The sequence below is a fragment of the Balaenoptera physalus genome, assembly GCF_965194825.1.
Source record: "Balaenoptera physalus genome assembly, chromosome: 21".
Taxonomy (NCBI): domain Eukaryota; kingdom Metazoa; phylum Chordata; class Mammalia; order Artiodactyla; family Balaenopteridae; genus Balaenoptera; species Balaenoptera physalus.
The window spans coordinates 13,500,975-13,521,274 of record NC_138902.1 but is presented as its reverse complement, the minus strand read 5'-3'; the positions used below and the strand labels follow the sequence as shown (position 1 = coordinate 13,521,274).

The 20,300-nt window shown below is 34.3% G+C and overlaps 1 protein-coding gene across 1 annotated transcript in view; it reads right to left on the bottom strand.

Moving 5' to 3' along the window:
- ADAM32 (ADAM metallopeptidase domain 32) overlaps positions 1 to 20,300 on the bottom strand; it is a 209,319-nt gene that overhangs the window by 73,065 nt on the left and 115,954 nt on the right. The window contains 2 exon segments of the mRNA XM_082444199.1: positions 9,568 to 9,766; positions 11,424 to 11,516. Of these exon segments, the coding sequence (XP_082300325.1) occupies positions 9,568 to 9,766; positions 11,424 to 11,516 (292 nt within the window).

The following is a 20,300-nucleotide window of genomic DNA, read 5'->3' as shown; positions in this document are numbered from 1 at the left end:
AGTGGCTGGCCAGTCTGTCATAGCATTGTGCTCTATCAGAATCTGAATTTTGGCCCATTGCTGTTGACTTAGCCCATGGTTGTTAACCAAGCAACAAAAGTAATCAGATCATCTTGCTGAGGGAAATTCTATTTTTGAACCCACACATTGTCTCCATCCCTGCAGCCATAAACTCTTTGTACATGGGTTCGCTATGAAAGTACTAGGGTACCTGGAGAAAAATGCTAGCATTCACAGGACAGATAATGTTATTTATCTGATTATACATAGCCTCCTCTATGTGGCATGCCCTGTGTTGGACTTTACACGCAACACAAATATCTTCACATTCCATGCTCTACCTGACAGGCACAACCACATACATCTTCTCCAGAACTTCTTGTCATCAATTTTTTAATATTATTTTTTCAAGTCCTAATTAATTGCACATGATTAGCCACTGTCAAATATCAATACTGCCTCTGAATTCCTCTCTTTTGGACAAAGTAGAAAACCACATACACTGCTAGAATTCTACACAGTAACAGAATTTTCCTACGTCATTTTTCAAAAACACCTCTGAGAGAGGTTACAATCATGCAGAGGGAATCCACTTCCAAGTGGTGTCAAATACTGAGCAGACTCATCTGCACCAGGCCTTAATTTTTTCTTCCTCCAGCAACTAGTTTCAGTAAACTTCCCATAAAGCCATAGAAATGCATTGAGAAAGGATTAGCAGATGGCTTAGGACTTTTAGCCACCTGCTCATACAACTTACTTAGATCTTCCTCTTTGATGCTTTGCACATCTTGGTATTTCACATAGCATTGTTTTCATGATGGGCAGCTCAGGTTTCATAATTTGGGGAGAACTGAGATTCATCTGCCTTCCTTAAATATGATGTACTTTCTCCAGGTTGCCACAGTCTCCACAATTCCATCATGACTCCTTGACACAAAGCTGAGAACCAGATTCCCTTTACCATCATGCTTGCACTATTTTTTTGTTTGTTTGTTTTACAATAAATATTTTTCATAACTCATGTCTTGATCGAAAATATTCTTACACTCTACTTCTTGCTATAAGAAACCAGCTCCCATCATAAAGACTGAAAAATGCCAGATATTACCTTTCTAAACCTCCTTTGCAGCCAGATCCTGGGCATGTGGCCCAATCATGGCCAGTGGTCCTGAGGGAAGTTATGCTAAGGACTTCTGGAAAAGATTGTTCTTTCTTGTAAAAGAGATAAGTAGAACTATATAAGCCCCCTTTCCCTATCTTTGAACAAAGAAACTACCAGGTCATCACAAAGGGGAAAGTCAAGAGAATGATGGGGAAGTCATCAAGTCCAGAAACTTGACAATGATGGAAGTCAATGATCAAATTCTAAAACCATCTCGTCTTTTTTTAATACACATGCAAAATAAATCCCTAATATTTAATCCCTTTTCTTCAGGCAGTCTATTAATGTGGAAAAAAGATCGCTAACTAATATAACATTCAAATCCTCACTTTGGAGACAGACATACAAGCTGCTTGCAAAAGCAAAGTACAGTGGTAAAAGATCCTTTCATTGTTCATTTATTCAATTATTGATCAACTATATTGTGCCCGGTATTAATCTATGCGCTGGAATTACAGCAATGGACATAAAATTCAGAAGTTAGCTTGGGAGCACTGAGCAAAAATAGGCACTGATTATTGATGGAATTTAGTAATGAGATATCTAGCAGATGTAAGAACAAGAACCATCTAAAAATGAAGACAGATTAATGATCAAGCACTAATTATCGATCATCTGCCAAGACAAACATAGATGTAAAACTCCTTAACAAAATACTAGCAAACTGACTCCAGAAATGCATTAAAAGGATCATACACCATGATCAAGTGGGATTTAGACCAGGGATGCAAGGATTTTTCAATATCTGCAATTCAATCAATGTGATACACTATATTAACAAGTTGAAAAATAAAAACCATATGATCATCTCAATAGATGCAGAAAAACCTTTTAATAAAACTGAACATCCATTTATGATAAAAACTCTTCAGAAAGTGGGCACAGATGGAACACACCTCAACATAATAAAGGCCACGTATGACAAACACATAGCTAACATCATACTCAACAGTGAAAAGCTGAAAGCATTCCATCTAAGATCAGAAATAAGACAAGGATGCCCACTCTCACCACTTATATTCAACATAGTTTTGGAAGTCTTAGCCACAGCAATCAGACAAGAAATAGAAATAAAGGAATCCAAATTGGAAAAGAAGTAAAACTGTCACTTTGCAGATGACGTGATACGACACATAGAAAATCCTAAAGAGACTACCAACAAACTCCTAGAGTTCATCAATGAATTTGGTAAAGTTGCTGGATACAAAAATAATATACAGAAATCTGTTGCATGTATATATACTAACAACAAACTATCAGAAAGAGAAATTAAGGAATCAATCCCATTTCCCATCACATCAAAAAAAAAAAAAAAAAAAAAGAACCTAGGAATAAACCTAAGGAGGCAAAAGACCTGTACTCAGAAAACTGTAAGATGCTGGTGAACGAAACTGAAGATGACACAAACAGATGGAATGATATACCATGTTCTTGGATTGGAAGAATCAATACTGTTAAAATGACCATTCTACCTAAGGCAATCTACAGATTCAATGCAATCCCTATCAAAATACCAATGGCATTTTTCAAAGAACTAGAAGAAATTTTTTTTTAATTTGTATGGAAACACAAAAGACCCAGAACAGCCTCAACAATCTTGAGAAAGAAGAATGCAGATGGAGGAATCCAGCTCCCTGGCTTCAGACTATACTACAAAGCTACAGTAATCAAAATAGTATGGTACTGGCACAAAAACAGAAATATAGATCACTGGAACAGGATAGAGAGCTCAGAAATAAACTCACTCATCTATGGTCAATTAATCTACAACAAAGGAGGCAAGAAAAAACACAGTCTCTTCAAAGTGGAGCTTATTGAAAAACTTGACAGCTACATGTAAAAGAATAAAATTAGAACATTCTCTAACACCATATACAAAAATATACTCAAAATGGATTAAAGACCTAAATGTGAGACCAGATACTATGAAACTCCTAGAGGAAAACATAGGCGCAACACTCTTTGACATAAATCAAAACAATGTCTTTTCAGATCCATCTCCTAGAGTAATGGAAATAAAAACAAAAATAAACAAATGGGACCTAATTAAACCTAAAAGCTTTTGCACAGCAAAGGAAACCATAAACAAAATGAAAAGACAACCAACATAATGGGAGAAAATGTTTGCAAATGATGCCACAGACAAGGGCTTAATTTCCAAAATATACAAACAGCTCATACACCTTAATATTAAAAAAAGAAAACAACCCAATTAAAAAATGGGCAGAAGTCCTAAATAGACATTTCTCCAAAGAAGACATACAGTTGGCCAAAAGCCACATGAAAGGCTGCTCAACATCACTAAATATTAGAGAAATGCAAATCAAAAGTGCAATGGGGTATCACCTCACACCAGTCAGAATGGCCATCATTAAAAAGTCTTCAAATAATAAATGCTGGAGAGGGTGTGGAGAAAAGAGAACCCTCCTACACTCTTGGTAGGAATGTAAATTGGTGTAGCCACTACGGAGAACAGTATGGAGGCTCCATACAAAAGTAAAAATAGAGTGACCATATGATCCTGCAATCCCACCCCTGGGCATATATCTGGAGAAAACCATAATTCAAAATGCATCCTAATGTTCATATGCACCCTAATGTTCACAGCAGCACTATTTATAATAGCCAAGACATGGAAGCAACCCCTAAATGTCCATCAACAGATGAATGGATAAAGAAGATGTGACATATACACACACACACAAATACACACACACACAAATACACACACACACACTGGAATATTCCTCAGCCATAAAAAATGAAATAATGCTATTGGCAGCAACCAATAGCTGGGTGGACCTAGAGATTATCATATTAAGTGAAGTAAATCAGACAAGACAAATATCACATGATATCACTTATATGTGGAATCTAAAAAAAGGATACAAATGAACTTATTTACAAAAAGAAATAGACTCAAAGACATAGAAAGCAAACTTATGGTTACCAACGGGAATAGTGAGCAGGGGGAGATGAAGTAGGATTTGGGGATTAACAAATATACACTACTATATGTAAAACAGGTAAACGACAAGAATCTACTGTATAGCACAGGGAACTATATTCAATACCTTGTAATAACCTATAATGGAAAAGAATCTGTAAAAGAATATATATGTATCACTGAATCACTTTGCTGTGCACTTGAAACTAATACAATATTGTAAATTAACTATACCTCAATTTATGAAAAGGAAATAATGGCTGAGAACATCTCAAATCTGTGGAGAGATTTGTATATTCAAGTTCATGAAGTTCATAGAGTACCCCAAAATTTCATCCCGAAATGAGCTTCTCCAAGGCACACTATAACAAAACTATTTAAAATCAAGACAAAGAGAATTTTTAAGCAGCAGGAGAAAAATTTTGTCTCATAAAACAGAACACCCATAGGCTATTAGCAGATTTCTCAGCAGAGACCTTGCAGGCCAGCAAAGAACGGGATGATATATTCGAAGTTCTGGAAGAAAGAAACTGCCAACCAAGAACATTTTACCCAGCAAAGCTGTCCTTCAGAAATTATGGTAAGATCAAGACTTTCTCTAATACATAAAACCTAAGGGAATTGATCGCCACTAAACCTGCCTTACAAGAAATGTTGAAAGGAGTTCATCAGGCTGAAATGAAAGGAGTTAATCAGTAACATGAAAACAAAACTATACAACACAGTGCTAAAGGCCAACGATATGGTCAAATTCATAATACTCTAAAACTGTGATATGGTGGCATATTAACTATAGTATATATAACTCTAGTATAAGGTTAAAGGACAGAAGTGTTAAAAATAGCAATACCTACAGTAATTTCTTAATGAATACAGACTGCAAAAACATGTAAATTGTGACATTAAAAAACATAAAAGGAGGTGAAAAAAGTACAGTTTTGCTTGCAATCAAAGTTAAATTATTAACAGCATAAAATAAACTGTTACATATATAAGATGTTTTATGTAAGTCTCATGGTAACCATAAACAAAAACCTAACAGACATACAGAATATTCCACTCAACCACAGCTTAACACACATTCTTCTAAAGCACACATGGAACATTCTCCAGGGTAAATCTTACGATACAGCATAAAACAAGTCTTAGTAAATTTAAGAAGATTGAAGTCATAGAAAATATCTTTTCCAAAAACAATGGTATGAAACTGGAAATTAATAACAGTTGGTGAACTTACCAATATATGGAAATGTATACATTAAAAAAAACACAAAGGATTGTTATAGACTATTACGAACAACTATACACCAACAAATTAGATAACCTAGAAAAAAATGAATAAAATCCCAAAAACATACAACTGACCAAGACTAAATCTTGAAGAAATAGAAAATCAGAACAGACTAATTAGTAGTAAGGAGAATGAATCAGTAATCAAAAACCTCTCAATACAAAAAAGCCCAAGTCAGATGATTTTCCTGGTGAACTATACCAAACATTTAAAGAATTAATGCCAATCCTTCTCAAACTCTTCCAAAAAACTGAAGAAAATGGAACATTTCCAATACCATCCTACGAGGCCAGCTTTACCCAGATAACAAAGCCCCATAAGAACATACAAGAAAACTACAGAGCGATATCCCAGATAAATACAGATACAAAAATTCTCAACAAAATACTGACAAACCAAATTCAACAGAACATAAAAAGGATCAAACATCATGGGGTAAAACAGCATTTATCCCTGAATGCAAGGATGGTTCAATATATGCAAATCAATAAATGTGATATACCACATTAATAGAATGAAAGATAAAAAAATCATATGATCCTCTCAATAGATGCCGAAAAGGCATTTGATAAAATACAACATCATTTCATGACAGAAATGATCAACAAATTAAGTTTAGAAGAAACAGACATTAACACAATAAAAGCCATATATAATAAACCCACGGCCAACATCATACTCAATGGTAAAAAGTTAAAAGCTTTTCCTCTAACACTGGGAACAACCTAAGGGTGCTCATTCTCACCACTCCTATTCAACTAGTACTGGAATTTGTAGCAAGAGTAGTTAGGGAAGAAAAAGAAATAAAAGGCATCCAAGTTGGAAAAGAAGAAGTAAAACTGTCTTTGTTTACAGACAATATAATCTCATATAGAAAAAATCCTGAATGTTCCACCAAAAAGCTGCCAGAACTAATCAACAAATTCAGTGAAGTTGCAGGATAGAAAATCAACATATGGAAATCAGTTGAATTTCTATACACTAACAACAAAACAACTGAAAAATTTTAAAAATACCATTCCCAATAGCATCAAAATCAATACAATACTTTGGAATAAATTTAATGAAGTAAGAGATGTATAGCCTGAAAACTACAAGACTTTCATGAAAGAACTGTGAGAAGACAAAAACAAAAGCAAAGATATTCTGTGTTCATGGATCAAAAAAAATGAACTCATAAAGACTTAGATGTAAATCAGAAACCATAAAACACCCAGAAGAAGACACAGGAAAATCCCCTTAACACTGGTCCTGGTAACAACTTTTTGGATATGACACCAAGAGCACTAGCAATAAAGGCAGAAAAATAAAAAGTGGGTCTTCACCAGGCTAAGAAGGTTTTGTACAGCAAAAGAAACAATCAAAAAAATGAAAAGGTAACCTATGGAATGGGAGAAAATATTTTTAAATTATATATCTGATTAAAACCATCTCCAAAATATATAAAGTGGAAGTCAATATCCAAAAAAAAATCGTACTGTAAAATGGGCAAAGTAACTGAATAGACTATTTTCAAAGAGGACATACAAATGGCCAACAGGTACATGACAAGGTGTTCAACATCACTAATCATTAGGGAAATGCAAGTCAAAACCAGAATGTGATATTACCTCACATCTGTTAGAATGGCGTTCATCAAAAAGTCAAGAGATAACAAATGTTGGTGAGGATGTGGGGGAAATAGAACATTTGTGGACTGTTGGTGGGAATGTAAATTGGTGCAGCCACTATGAATAACGGTATGGAGATTACTCAGAAAGTTAAAAATAGAACTAGTCTATGATCCTGCAATTCCACTTTCAGTCCACTTCATATCCAAAGGAAATGAAAACAGGATTTCAAAGAGATATCTGTACACCCATGTTCACTGCAGCATTATTCACAATAGGCAAGATACGGAAACAACCTAAAACTCTGCTGGATTGTAGGGGTTCAGAACAAGCCTCCCCATGATGTACCACTTTGGCATGTGGATTATTTTGAGCTAAAGGCAATTGAGACCCTGCAGGCTCAAGAGAAACTACTACCCTTCCCTTAGCTACCTAGAATAATTTAAATTAGGGATTTTTCCCAGAAAAAGAGTTATTATCAGAGATAAATTCTATCTCAGGGCTTCCCTGGTGGTGCAGTGGTTAAGAATCCGCCTGCCAATGCAGGGGACACAGGTTCGATCCCTGGTCTGGGAAGATCCCACATGCCGTGGAGCAACTAAGCCTGTGAGCCACAACTACTAAGCCTGTGCTCTAGAGCACGCAAGCCACAACTACTGAAGCCCGCGCACCTAGAGCCCATGCTCTGCAACAGGAGAAGCCACTGCAATGAGAAGCTCACGCACCACAACGAAGAGTAGCCCCAGCTCTCCACAGCTAGAGCAAGCCCACTCACACAGCAATGAAGACCCAACGCAGCCAAAACTTAATTAATTAATTTTAAAAAATAATTTTTAAAAAATTTGATTGTATTTTATAAAAAAAAAAAATACTATCTAACTGGCCCTATCTGTATGACAGGGCAAATATCTAATTACCAAACATCTGCTCTTCTTATTGTCCTGTGAATGACCCTGCTGTCCTTGAAAGCCCCAGGCCTCTATCCCATTCCTTAGCTCAGGATGTCATATACAACTCATTTTACCTTTCTGTCTCTGAACCTCTTATGTATGGGGATCTCTGACTCTCTCATGTATGTGGAGTTCTCATATGTATGAATTAAAATTTTATATCTCCAGTTAAGCCGTCTTATGTCATTTTAATTATTTGACCTGGTGAAAGAACCAGAGAAGGTAAGGGGGATGGGAAGCTTACCCCTTCCTGATAGGATGAATGGGCAAAGAAAATATGAGATATGAATATTATTCAGTCATGAGAAAGAAGGAAATCCTCCCATTTGCAACAACATGGATAAAGCTTGTAGGCATTATGCTAAGTGAAATAAGTCATACGGGGAAAGACAATATGATATCACTTATATGTGGAATCTAATTGAACTCAGAGAAACAAAGAGTAGAGCAATAGTTAGCACAGGCTGCAAGGTGGGAAGAATGGGGAGATGTTCATCAAAGGTTACAAACTCCCAGTTATAAGATGAATAAGCTCTTGGAATCTAATGCACAGCATGATGTTTATACTTAATAATACCATATTATATACTTGGAAGTTGCTAAGAGAGTAGATCTTAAATGTTCTCACCATGAAAAAGAAATGGTAATTATGTGACATAACAGAAGTTCAGCTAACACTATGGAGGTAATGATTCTGAAATATATAAAAGTACTAAATCAATACGCTGTACAACTAAAACTTACACAATGTTATATGTCAATTGTATCTCAATAAAGCGGGTGGTTGAGGAGACTTAAACTTACCTGAAACTATAAACCTACTAGAAGAAAAGAGAGAGAGAAAGCTCTTGGACATTAATCTGGGCAACAGTAGGTAAGTGGGACTGCATAAAACTAAAAAACTTCTCAGCAAAGGAAACAATCAACAAAGCAAAAATGAAACCTACAGAATGGGAGAAAATATTAGTAAACCATATATCTGATAAGGGATTAATCTCCAAAATATATGTTACTCATACAGCTCAATAAAAAAGACAAATAATGAGATCTAAAAATAGCACAGGACCTAAATGGACATTTCTTGAAATAAAAGACATACAAATGACCATCAGATATGTGAAAAGGAGCTCAACGTCACTAATCATCAGGGAAATGCAAATCAAAACCACAACTCACAGCTTTTAGGATAGCTGTTATCAAAAAGAAAAAGATAATAAGTATTAACAAGGATGTGGAGAAAAGGAAACTTTTATATACTGTTGGTGGGAATGAAAATTGGTACAGTCATTATGGAAAACAGTAGACAGTCTTCTCAAAAATTTAAATGCACTACCTTATGATCCAGTAAGCCTATTCCTGCGTATATATATGCAATGAATATGTTAAGTAGATGACTGTGGCAATTATTTCACAATGTATATGTATATCAAAACATTACGTTGTACACCTTAAACATATTTTTCTCATTTATACCTTAATAAGCTCAAAAAAAATAAAAATAGAGAGTTAAACAGAATAAAGAATTTAAATATATATAATTGCCCATTGTCTTGGTAATGTTAATAAAAATACTGAGCACCAACTACATAGATGTTACAACACAATACCTTTTCCATATATGCTCTCACAACGTGCATCAAGATCTTGGCAGCCTCCATCAAAACAAAAAGCTTCTCCTCCTTTACATTTGTGTCCATTGTGTATTGTTATATCAGTCGGACAGCTTCCTGAGCTTCCATTACAAACCTCAGAAACATCACATTCAGGATGCACAACGGGCCTACATACAGTACCTGCTTGCATAAACTAATAGAAATTAAAACATAAAAATTAAAGCATTATATATAAGATTGTTGTGTTCATCAATATTTATTTTAAAATTGCTCTAATTCTATTTATAGTTTGATGATGTACTTATTCATTAATGTCTCTTACTGTTTTCTTGTTATAAAGCATTATGATAATCATATTGAAAAAAATTGAATGTTATCAACCAAAACAGGAGATAAGACATATGTACAAGGAAAAGGATAACACAAATATGATATAATGAGAGCCCAAGTTTTGTTTGTGCTTTGGTAGAAGGGAGGAATAGTAGTTTTTAGCTTGGGATAATTATTCCTTTGGGGAAAAAATAATGAAATTTAGATAATTTCCAAATAAAATATACTTATTCAAACCACAGTTTTTAAGTATGGAATATCTGTAATTCTGTGAAAATGTGAAACCTAAATAACTGAGAATGAACAGTGGGAAACCAAAGAGTGATTAAAAGAGGCAGGTCAACTACTGAAGTCTTAGAAAAGAAGGAACCCAATTGTAATTTTTCTCCTGAATTATCCCATGGTTAATTAACACTTTCATGTATATTATTCTGAAATTTAAAAAAATTTATTTATTTATTTATTTATTTATGGTTTTGTTGGGTCTTCGTTTCTGTGTGAGGGCTTTCTCTAGTTGCGGCAAGTGGGGGCCACTCTTCATCGCAGTGCGCGGGCCTCTCACTATCATGGCCTCTCTTGTTGCGGAGCACAGGCTCCAGACGCGCAGGCTCAGTAATTGCGGCTCACGGGCCTAGTTGCTCCTTGGCATGTGGGATAGTCCCAGACCAGGGCTCGAACCCGTGTCCCCTGCATTGGCAGGCAGATTCTCAACCACTGTGCCACCAGGGAAGCCCTGAAATTTTATATAAAGAATCTTAACTGGGCATTTATCTCATACTTCTTAATTGATGACTTCCAGTTTACACTAAAAAGATTATGGAGGTAAGAATTAACCACGACAAGATTCTAGGAGAAAAATAACATAAAACCGCATCAGTCAAAGGATAGTGAAGAACACAGAACAGTGGCAGATTGTTCAATAGAGGGGTTCTCATGTGACGAATCTGTCACATATATGTTGGAAGAGCTGAAAAGTAAAACGGGACAGGAATCAACATCTTCACCATATAAGCTAAAATGTGACATTTAAGTCAAATGATCTTTGTATAACAAATTCCTAGTTTAAATTTTGTGCTAACATGGAGCATTTGGAAAGTGTCATATCTAGTGAGTTTCATTATTTATGCATTTATGGGAAATTGCTGTATCTTTCACTTACATGCTTACAGATACCCATCACAACCTAAAACATAATTTTTATTCACAAAAATATAAATATTGGATAAAATAAATGAAAACAGTCCCTGTTAATGGCGATCTTCTGTATCAAAAAATTCTGTAATAGCTCTCAGTCAAGGCTTAAAAACAATAGCATCGTTAGGGAGAATAACGGCATTATAAGGAGGCCTCAACATCCAACTATAATTCATAAAATCAGAAACATCACCCCGAATTTAGTCTTTTTTTCTTTACATGAAAGGTCATTTATTTTGACTTACAGCTAAGTGTCTATGTATTCTAAAGTATCCAAGACATAATTCATTATATACTTAGAAGATAGTAATAAACTAAAATCTTACTTGACAGTTGTTGCAGCATGATCCTCTATCACATTGTGTATTTGGTTTCAGCACACAAGTTTGAGGATTACAACAGCTATCAGGCCCACATTGCTATAAATGAGTGGAAGGCACAAGTAAAAATACATCATGGAAGTGATATAAACTTTGTCAGGAGCTGTGCTACAGGGCTTATTTTTTTTATTTGCGGGGTAACAATACGCATGCTGTCAACATTTATAGATTTTTGCATCTCTAAACAATTACAATACTAAGGTGCCATTTTTACTTCAGGTCACAACAGAGTAACTGGTACCTTACTAATTCTTATTCAACTAGAAAACTGGGCAAAACATATAAAATAACTTTTTAAAGAAACTGAACAATAGAACAGAGTGTAGAATGGTAGTTACCAGTGCCTGAAAGGTGAGAGGAAAGGGGAGACACTGATCAAAGGGTACAAACTTTCATTTATGAGATGAGTTATTTCTCAGGATCTAATGTACAACTTGATGACTATAGTTAACAATACTGTATTGCATACTTGAAATTTGCTAAGAAGTATTTTCACCAAACCAAAAAAATGATAACTGTGTGAGATGATGTATATGTTAACTGGTTTGATGCAGGAATCATCTCACAATGTGTACATATATGAAAACATCACATTGTATAACTGTACACCTTAAATATATACAATTTTTATTTGCTAATCATACCTCAATAAAGCTGGGGGAAAAAAGGGTGGGTAGACTTTAGACCCACTGCAAAGTTAGAGAGAACAGTCCCCAAGACTGTCCTCATTTCTTTCACCAAACTCAAGTTCAGTGGATTCCTAAAACCACCCTCAGGTTTTATAATTTACTGGAAGAACTCATAGAACTCACTGAAAGCTGTTATACTCACAGTTATGGTTTATTATATGGAAAGGATACAAATTAAAATCAGTCAATAGAAAAAGCACTGAGGACAGAATCCAGGAGAAGCATTAAACATGGAGCTTCTACTGCCTTTATGCCATGGAATCACAGCCATATTACTCTCCCAGCACTGATATGTGATGCTTCCTAACTCATTCTATGAGGTCAGTATTAGCCTAATATCAAGCCCAGACAAAGTAAAATTACATATCAATAAATCTATAGATCTCATCAATAAACCTACAGATCAATCAATAAATAGATCTCATAAACATAGATGCAAAAATCCTCAACAAAAAATTAGGAAATTGAATCCAACAATGTATAAAAATAATTACATACTACAACCAAATGGGACTTATCACAAGTATGCAAGGCTGGTTTATTATGCAAACATCCATTAATATAATCCATCATATTGACAGGCTGAAGAATAAAGATCAGTGACCATAACAATTGCTGTAGAAAAAGCACTTGACAAAATCCAAACTCACTTATACAAAATGTTAGCAAACTAGGAATAGAGGGAACTTCTTCAATTGGTAACATCTAGAAAAAAATCTGTGGCTAATATCACAGTTATGGTGAGAAACTATAAGCTTTCTTCCTAAAAAAGAAACAAGGCAAGGATGCCCCCTCTCACCACTCCCTTCAGCATCTTACTGGAAGTCCTAGCTAATGCAATAAGACTAGAAAATGAAGTGAAAATATACAGGTGGGAAAGAAACAAAAACTATTTTTGTCCATAGATTACATGACTGCCTATGTAAAGAAAATACCAAATAATTAGCCAAAGAACAATAACAATAAAAGCCTCCTGTGACTAATAAGCAATTATAGCAAGGTTGCTGGATACAAGGTTAATATACAAAACTCAATTGTTTTCCTTTATACCAACAATGAAAAATAAAAATCTGAAATAAAAAACACAATACCATTTGCATTAGCACCAAAACAATGAAGTACTTGGGAATAGTCCTAACAAAATTTTACAGGATCGATATGAGAAAAACTACAAAACTTGATGAAGAAAATCAAAGAAGGTATAAATAAATGGAGAGATAGTCCATGTTCATGGATAGGAAAACTAAATACTGTTAAAATGTCAGTTCTTCACAACTTGATGTAGAGATTCAGTGCAATTACAATAAAAAATCCAGCAATTATTTTGTGGACATAGTCAAACTGATTCTAAAGTTTATATGGAAAGGCAAAAGGCTCAGAGTAGACAACCTAATGCTGAGGAAGAGAAGGAAGAAGAAAAAGAAGAGGCGGAAGAGGAAGAGGAGGAGGAAAATTGAAGGACTAAAAATACCCAGCTTCAAAACTTAATAAAAGCTATAATAGTGGCAATGTAGTATGCACAAAAAAATAGACAAGGAGCTTAGAACAAAATGGAGACCCCAGAAATAGACCTACATAGAGATAACAAAATCTTTGTTAATGGAGTAAATGCAACTCAATGGAGAATTATCAATAAATGGTGTTGGAACAGCTGGGCATTCACAAGGAAAATAATGACTCTAGACACTGACGCTACACCTTTCTCTCACACACACACACACAAATAATAACTCAAATGGGTCATAAGCCTAAAACTAAAATCCAAACTATAAAACTTCTAGGGGCTTAGATTTATGGGGGTAAATCTCCTCTTAAGTGCTCTTCCACAATAAATAAATAGGAATAATACCAATATTAAACAAATTCTTTCAGAAAGCAGGGGTAAGGGAGCACGTTTCAACTCATTTTATGAGTCCAAAATTACCCTGACACAAAAACCAGAAGAAAAGATTGCAAGAAAAGATAAAACTACAGACAATGCCCTTGTTAAAATAAGTGCCATAATCCTGAACAAAACACTGGCAAATTTTAAATTTATATATATACATATAAATTTATATATATTAAATAACCCAAGTGAGGCTAATCTCAGGACTGCATGATGGCTGGGTTAGCACTCAAAAACCAAAGAATTAAATGTATCATATTAATAATAGAATAAAAACAGAAAATTCATATGATCAGCTCAATAGACACAGAAATATTTGGCAGTATTCAACACTAATTCTTCATTGAAAATTCTCAGCTAACTAAGATTATACTTAATGGAGAGAAATTGAAAGCATTTCCCCTAAGATCAAGAACACGGCAATAACGCCCTCTCTCAATATGCCTATTCAGTTTAGTACTGGAAGACCTAGCTAGAGCAATTGGTCAAGACAAAAAAAAATTAGTCATCCAAATAAAAAGAGAAGAAGTAAAACTGTGGTTATTTGCTGATGATATGATCCTACATACAGAAAATCTCAAAGAACCAGTCAAAAAACTGTTTGAATTAATCAATGATTTCAGTAAAGTGGCAAGATACAAAATCAACATACAGAAATAAATCACGTTCCTTTACATTAATAATGAAGCATATGACAGAGAAATTTAAAAAAAAAAACCATCCCATTCACAATAGCATGAAAAACAATAAAATATTTAGGAATAATTTTAACCAAGAAAGTGAAAGATCTGCATAATGAAAACCACAAAACTTTGCTGAAGGAAATCAAAGAAGACATGAAGAAATGGAAAGATACCCCATGTTCATGGATTGGAAGAATTAATATTGTTAAAATGGCTATAGTACCCAAAGCCATCTACAGATTCAGCATAATCCCCATAAAAATACCAAAGGTATTCCTCACAGTAATAGAGAAAACAATTCTAAAATTTGTGTGGAAACTCAAGACTCCAAATAGTGATTCTGAGAAGAAAAAAAAAAAAAACTGGAGGTATCATGCTTCTGAATTTGAAAGTAAACTACAAAACCATAGTAATAAAAACCATATGTGTGTGAAAGCACAAAAGATCCCCAACAGCCAAACCAATCTTGAGAAGGAAGAACAAAGCTGAAAGTGTCACACTCCTTGATTTCAAATTACAGCTGGTCCTCCATATCTGTGGGTTCTGAATCCATGCATTCAACCAACCTTAGAGTGAAAATATTCAGAAAAAAATCCAGAAAGTTCCAAAAAGCAAAACTTAAATTTGCTGCATTCTGGCAACTATTTACATAGCATTTACATTTTATTTACAACTATTTACATATCATTTACATTGTATTAGGTATTATAAGTAATCTAGAGATGATTTAAAGTATATGGGAGTATGTGGGTAGGTTATATGCCATTTTATAAAAGGGATTTGAATATCCATGGATTTTGGTATACTTTAAGGGTCCTAGAACCAATCCCCTGTAGATATCAAGGGATGACTGTTTCCTACAAAGCTACAGTAATCAAAATGGTATGTTTTGTTTCCTACAAAGCCACAATAAGCAAAACAGGATGGTACTAGGACAAAAACAGACTCACAGATCAATGGAACAGAACTGAGAGCACAAAAGTAAACCCATACATACACAGACAATAAACTTACAATGAAGGAACAAAGAATATACAATAGAGAAAGGAGAGTCTCTTCAACAACTGGTGTTGGGAAAAATGTACGGTCACATGCAAAAAAAAGAAACTAGACCAATACCTTACACCATACACAAAAATGAACACAAAATGGATTAATTTGAATATAAGACATGAATCCATAAAATTCCTAGAAGAAAACATAGGCAATAATCTCACTGGTATCAGTCTCAGTAAGGTTTTTGTGGAACCCACTCCAAAGGCAAGAGAAACAAAAGCAAAATAAACAAATGGGACTATATCAAGCTAAAATTCTTCTTCACAGCAAAGAAAACCATCTCAAAATGAAAAAGCAACTTACTGAATGAAAATATATTTGCAAATCATATATCTGATAAGGGGTTAACATCCAAAATACATAAAGAGCTTATACAACTCAATAACAAAGTACTAAACAACCTGACTAAAATCCGAGCACAGAACCTGAACAGACATTTTTCCAAAGAAAACATATAGATGGCCAACAGGCACATGAAAAGATAATCAACATAACTAATTATTAGGGAAATGCAAATCAAACCACAATGAGATATCACCTCACACCTGTTAGAATAACTATTATCAAAAAGAAAAAATAACAAACGTTGGAGAGGATATGGAAAAAGGGAACCCTAGTACACTGTTAGTGGGACTATAAATCAGTACAGCCACTATGAAAAACAATGGTGATTACTCAAAAAATTAAGAATTGCCATACAACCTAGCTATTCCACTTCTGGGTATTTATCCAAAGAATACAAAAACACTAGTTAGAAAAAATATATGCACTCCTCTGCTTATTGCAGCATTATTTATAACAGTCAAGATGTGGAAACAACCTAAGTGTCCACTGATGGATGAATGGATAAAGAAGACCTAGTATACATACACAGTGGGATACTAGGTCTCATCCATAAAAAGAATGAAATCTTGCCTTTTGCGACATGGACGGACCTTGAAGGTATTATGCTAAGTGAAATAAGTCAAATGAAGAAAGACAGATACCATATGATTTCATTCATATCTGAAATCTAAAAACAAAACAAATGAACAAACAAAAATACACACACACACAAAAGCCAACAAAATAAAACCAAAAAACCTCATAGATGCAGAAATCAGATTAGTGGTTACCAGAAGGGAAGGAGGTTAGGAGGTAAGAGAAACAGGTGAAGGGAGTCAACTATATGGTGATGGATGGTAAGTAGACTTGTGGTGCTGATCACTTTGTAGTGTATACAGATGTTGAATTATAGTGCTGTACACCTGAAACTTATATAATAAAACAAACAAACAAACACCAGTATGGTACTGGGACAAAAATAGACATGTAAACCAATTCAACAGAACAGAAAGCCCAAAACTAAACCACGGCATATATGGTCAACTAATATTCGACAAGGGAGTCAGGAATAACCAATGAGGAAAGGATACTCTCTTCAACAACTGGGAAAAGTAGAGAAACACATGCAAAACAATGACAATGACTCCTATCCCACATTACCTGGAAAAATTAACTCAAAGTGGATCAGAGATTTAAACATAAGATCTGATACCATGAAACTCCTAGAAGAAAATGTAGGGAAAAACCTCATTGATACTAGTCTTGGGTATAAATTTTGGAGTGTGATGCCAAATGGACAAACAACAAAAGAAAAAACAACAAATGGGACATCAAACTCAAAAACTTCTGCACCTCAAAAGAAACAATTATCAAAATGGAAAAAACAACCTACAGGATGGGAGAAAAATTTTGCAAACCATATATCAGATAAGGGGTTAATATCCAAACTATATAAAGAACTTACTCAATTTGATAACAACAACAAAAAAACACTCCAATTTAAAAATGGGCAGAAGAACTAAATACACATTTTTCTAAAGACATACAGATGGCCAACAGGCACATGAAAAGATGCTCAACATCACTAATCATCAAGAAATGGTAATCAAAACCACTATGAGATACCACTTCACACCTGTCAGAATGGCTATCACCAAGAAGACAAGAGACAACAGGTGCTGGCAAGGATGTGGTGAAAAAGGAAGCCTTATACATTGTTGGTGGGAATGTAAATAGGTCCAACCAATTGGTCCACTATGGAAAACAATATGGAGGTTCCTCAAAAAATTAAAAATAGACCTACCATATGATCCTGCAATTCCAGTTCTGGGTATATACCCAAAGGAAATGAAAACAGAATTTCAAAGAGATATATGCATTTATCACAATAAATCTTGGCTATTTACAATAGCTAAGATATGGAAACAACCCAAATGCCCATCAATGGATTAATGGATAAAAAAGATTTGGTACACATACACAATGGAATGTTATTCTGCCATGAAAATGGAAGCTATCCTCCCATTTTCAACAACATATGTGGACCTTGAGCACATTATGCTAGTGAGATAAGTCAAACATAGAAAGACAAGAACTGTGTGATATCACTTATATGTGGAATCTTTAAACCTGTGAAAAACAGAGTAAAGTACTGGTTACCAGAGGTTGCGGAGGCAGAGGAGTAAGAGCGATGGTATTTAAGGGTACACACTTGTATCGACCAATAAATAAGCCACAGAGATCTAATGCACAATATAATGAATATAGACACTAATATTGTACTGTAATTATGTAATGTAATAAATATCACTACATCAGCAATCATATAATATATAAATGTATCACAGTAACACACTGTACAACTTAAGCTTACATTATACTTCAAATTTATTCAATTTAAAAAACTCTTAGTTAACTATAAATAGAAGGAAATTCCTCAATATGGTAAAGGGCATCTATTTTTTAAAAAAGCTTATATCTAATATCATATTTAATGGTGAAAGTCAGAAAACTTTCCCCCTAAAAATAAGAACAAAGCAAAGAAGGCCACTCTCAGTACTTCTAATCAACACTAGAATTCAGGAAAGTCCACTGTAATTTTTATACTATTGTTAGTATAAAATTGTTAAATTAAATTGTTAAATTTTATTTGTTAAATTTTAATTGTTACACAACTGTTAATACAATTGTGATACAATTGTTAAATAAATGATACAATTGTTAAATAAAAAATTTAAACACTATCAAAACAAGAAATCTATAGAAGAACTAAAGAAGATCTGAATAAGTGGAGAGATACACAATGTGCATAGAATGGCAGACTTAACATTGGTAAGAAAAGTAATTCCCCCCAAATTGATGTATGAATACAACACAATTCAAATCAAAGTCCCTACATTCACATGCCGGTTCTCCAATTTACATGGAAATAAAATGGTCCTAGAATAGTAAAGCTATTTTGGAAAAGAGGACCAAAGTTAACTGATTTACACACAATGTTTTCAAGACTTACTGAAAAGTACATTAGTTAAGACAGTGTGGAATTGGCATAAGGACAGACAAATAAACAGAAAAGAATTCAAGGAAAGACGCATATATATGGTCGTTTATTATCATAGGAACAGGTGTTAACTGTTCTCTAAATGTTTGGTGAATTCACCTGTGAAGCCATCTGGTCCTGGACATTTTTTGTTGGTAGTTTTTAAAAAGATTATTACTGATTCAATATCATTACTGGCAATTGGTCTGTTCATATTTTGTTTCTTCCTGGTTCAGTCTTAGGAGAGTGCACATTTCTAGGAATTTGTACATTTCTTCCATGTTGTCCATTTTACTGGCATATAGTTTGAAGTAATCTCTTATGATCCTTTGAATTTCTGTGGTGTTGGTTGTAGCTTCTCCTTTTTCATTTCTGATTTTATTGATTTGGGTTCTCTCTCTCTTTTTCTTGATGAGTCTGGCTAAAGGTTTATCAATTTTCTTTCTCTTTCTCAAAGAACTACCTCTTAGCTTCAGTAATCTATTTTTTTGGTCTCTATTTCATTTATTTCTGCTCTGATTATTATTTCTTTGCTTCTACTAACTTTGGGTTTTGTTTTTTCTTTTTTTAGTTACTTTAGGTGTAAGATTAGGTTGTTTATTTGAGATTTTTCTTGTTTCCTGAGGTAAGCTTGTATCACTAAAAAACTTCCCTCATAGTACTGCTTTTGCTTTGTCCCATGGATTTTGGTTCATTGCATTTTGCTTTCATTTGCCTACAGGTATTTTTTAAATTTCCTAATTGATTTCTTCAGTGATACATTGGTTGTTTAGCAGTATATTGTTTAGCCTTGACATATTTCTGTTTTCTGCACTTTTTTTCTTGTAGTTGATTCCTAGTCTCATAGCATTCTAGTCAGAAAAGATGTTGGATATGATTTCAATTTTCTTAAATTTACTGAGACTTGTTTGGTGGTCTAACATGTGATCTACCCTGGAGATGTTACAGGACACCTGAAATAATGTGTATTCTGTTGCTTTGGTGTGGAATGTTCTATATTTACTTCTATTAATTCCATCTGGTCTGATGTGTCACTTAAGACCAGTCTTTCCTTAATGATTTTCTGTCTGGATGGTCCATCCATTGATGTAAGTGAGGTGTTAAAGTCCCCTACTATTATTGTGTTACTGTCAATTTCTCCCC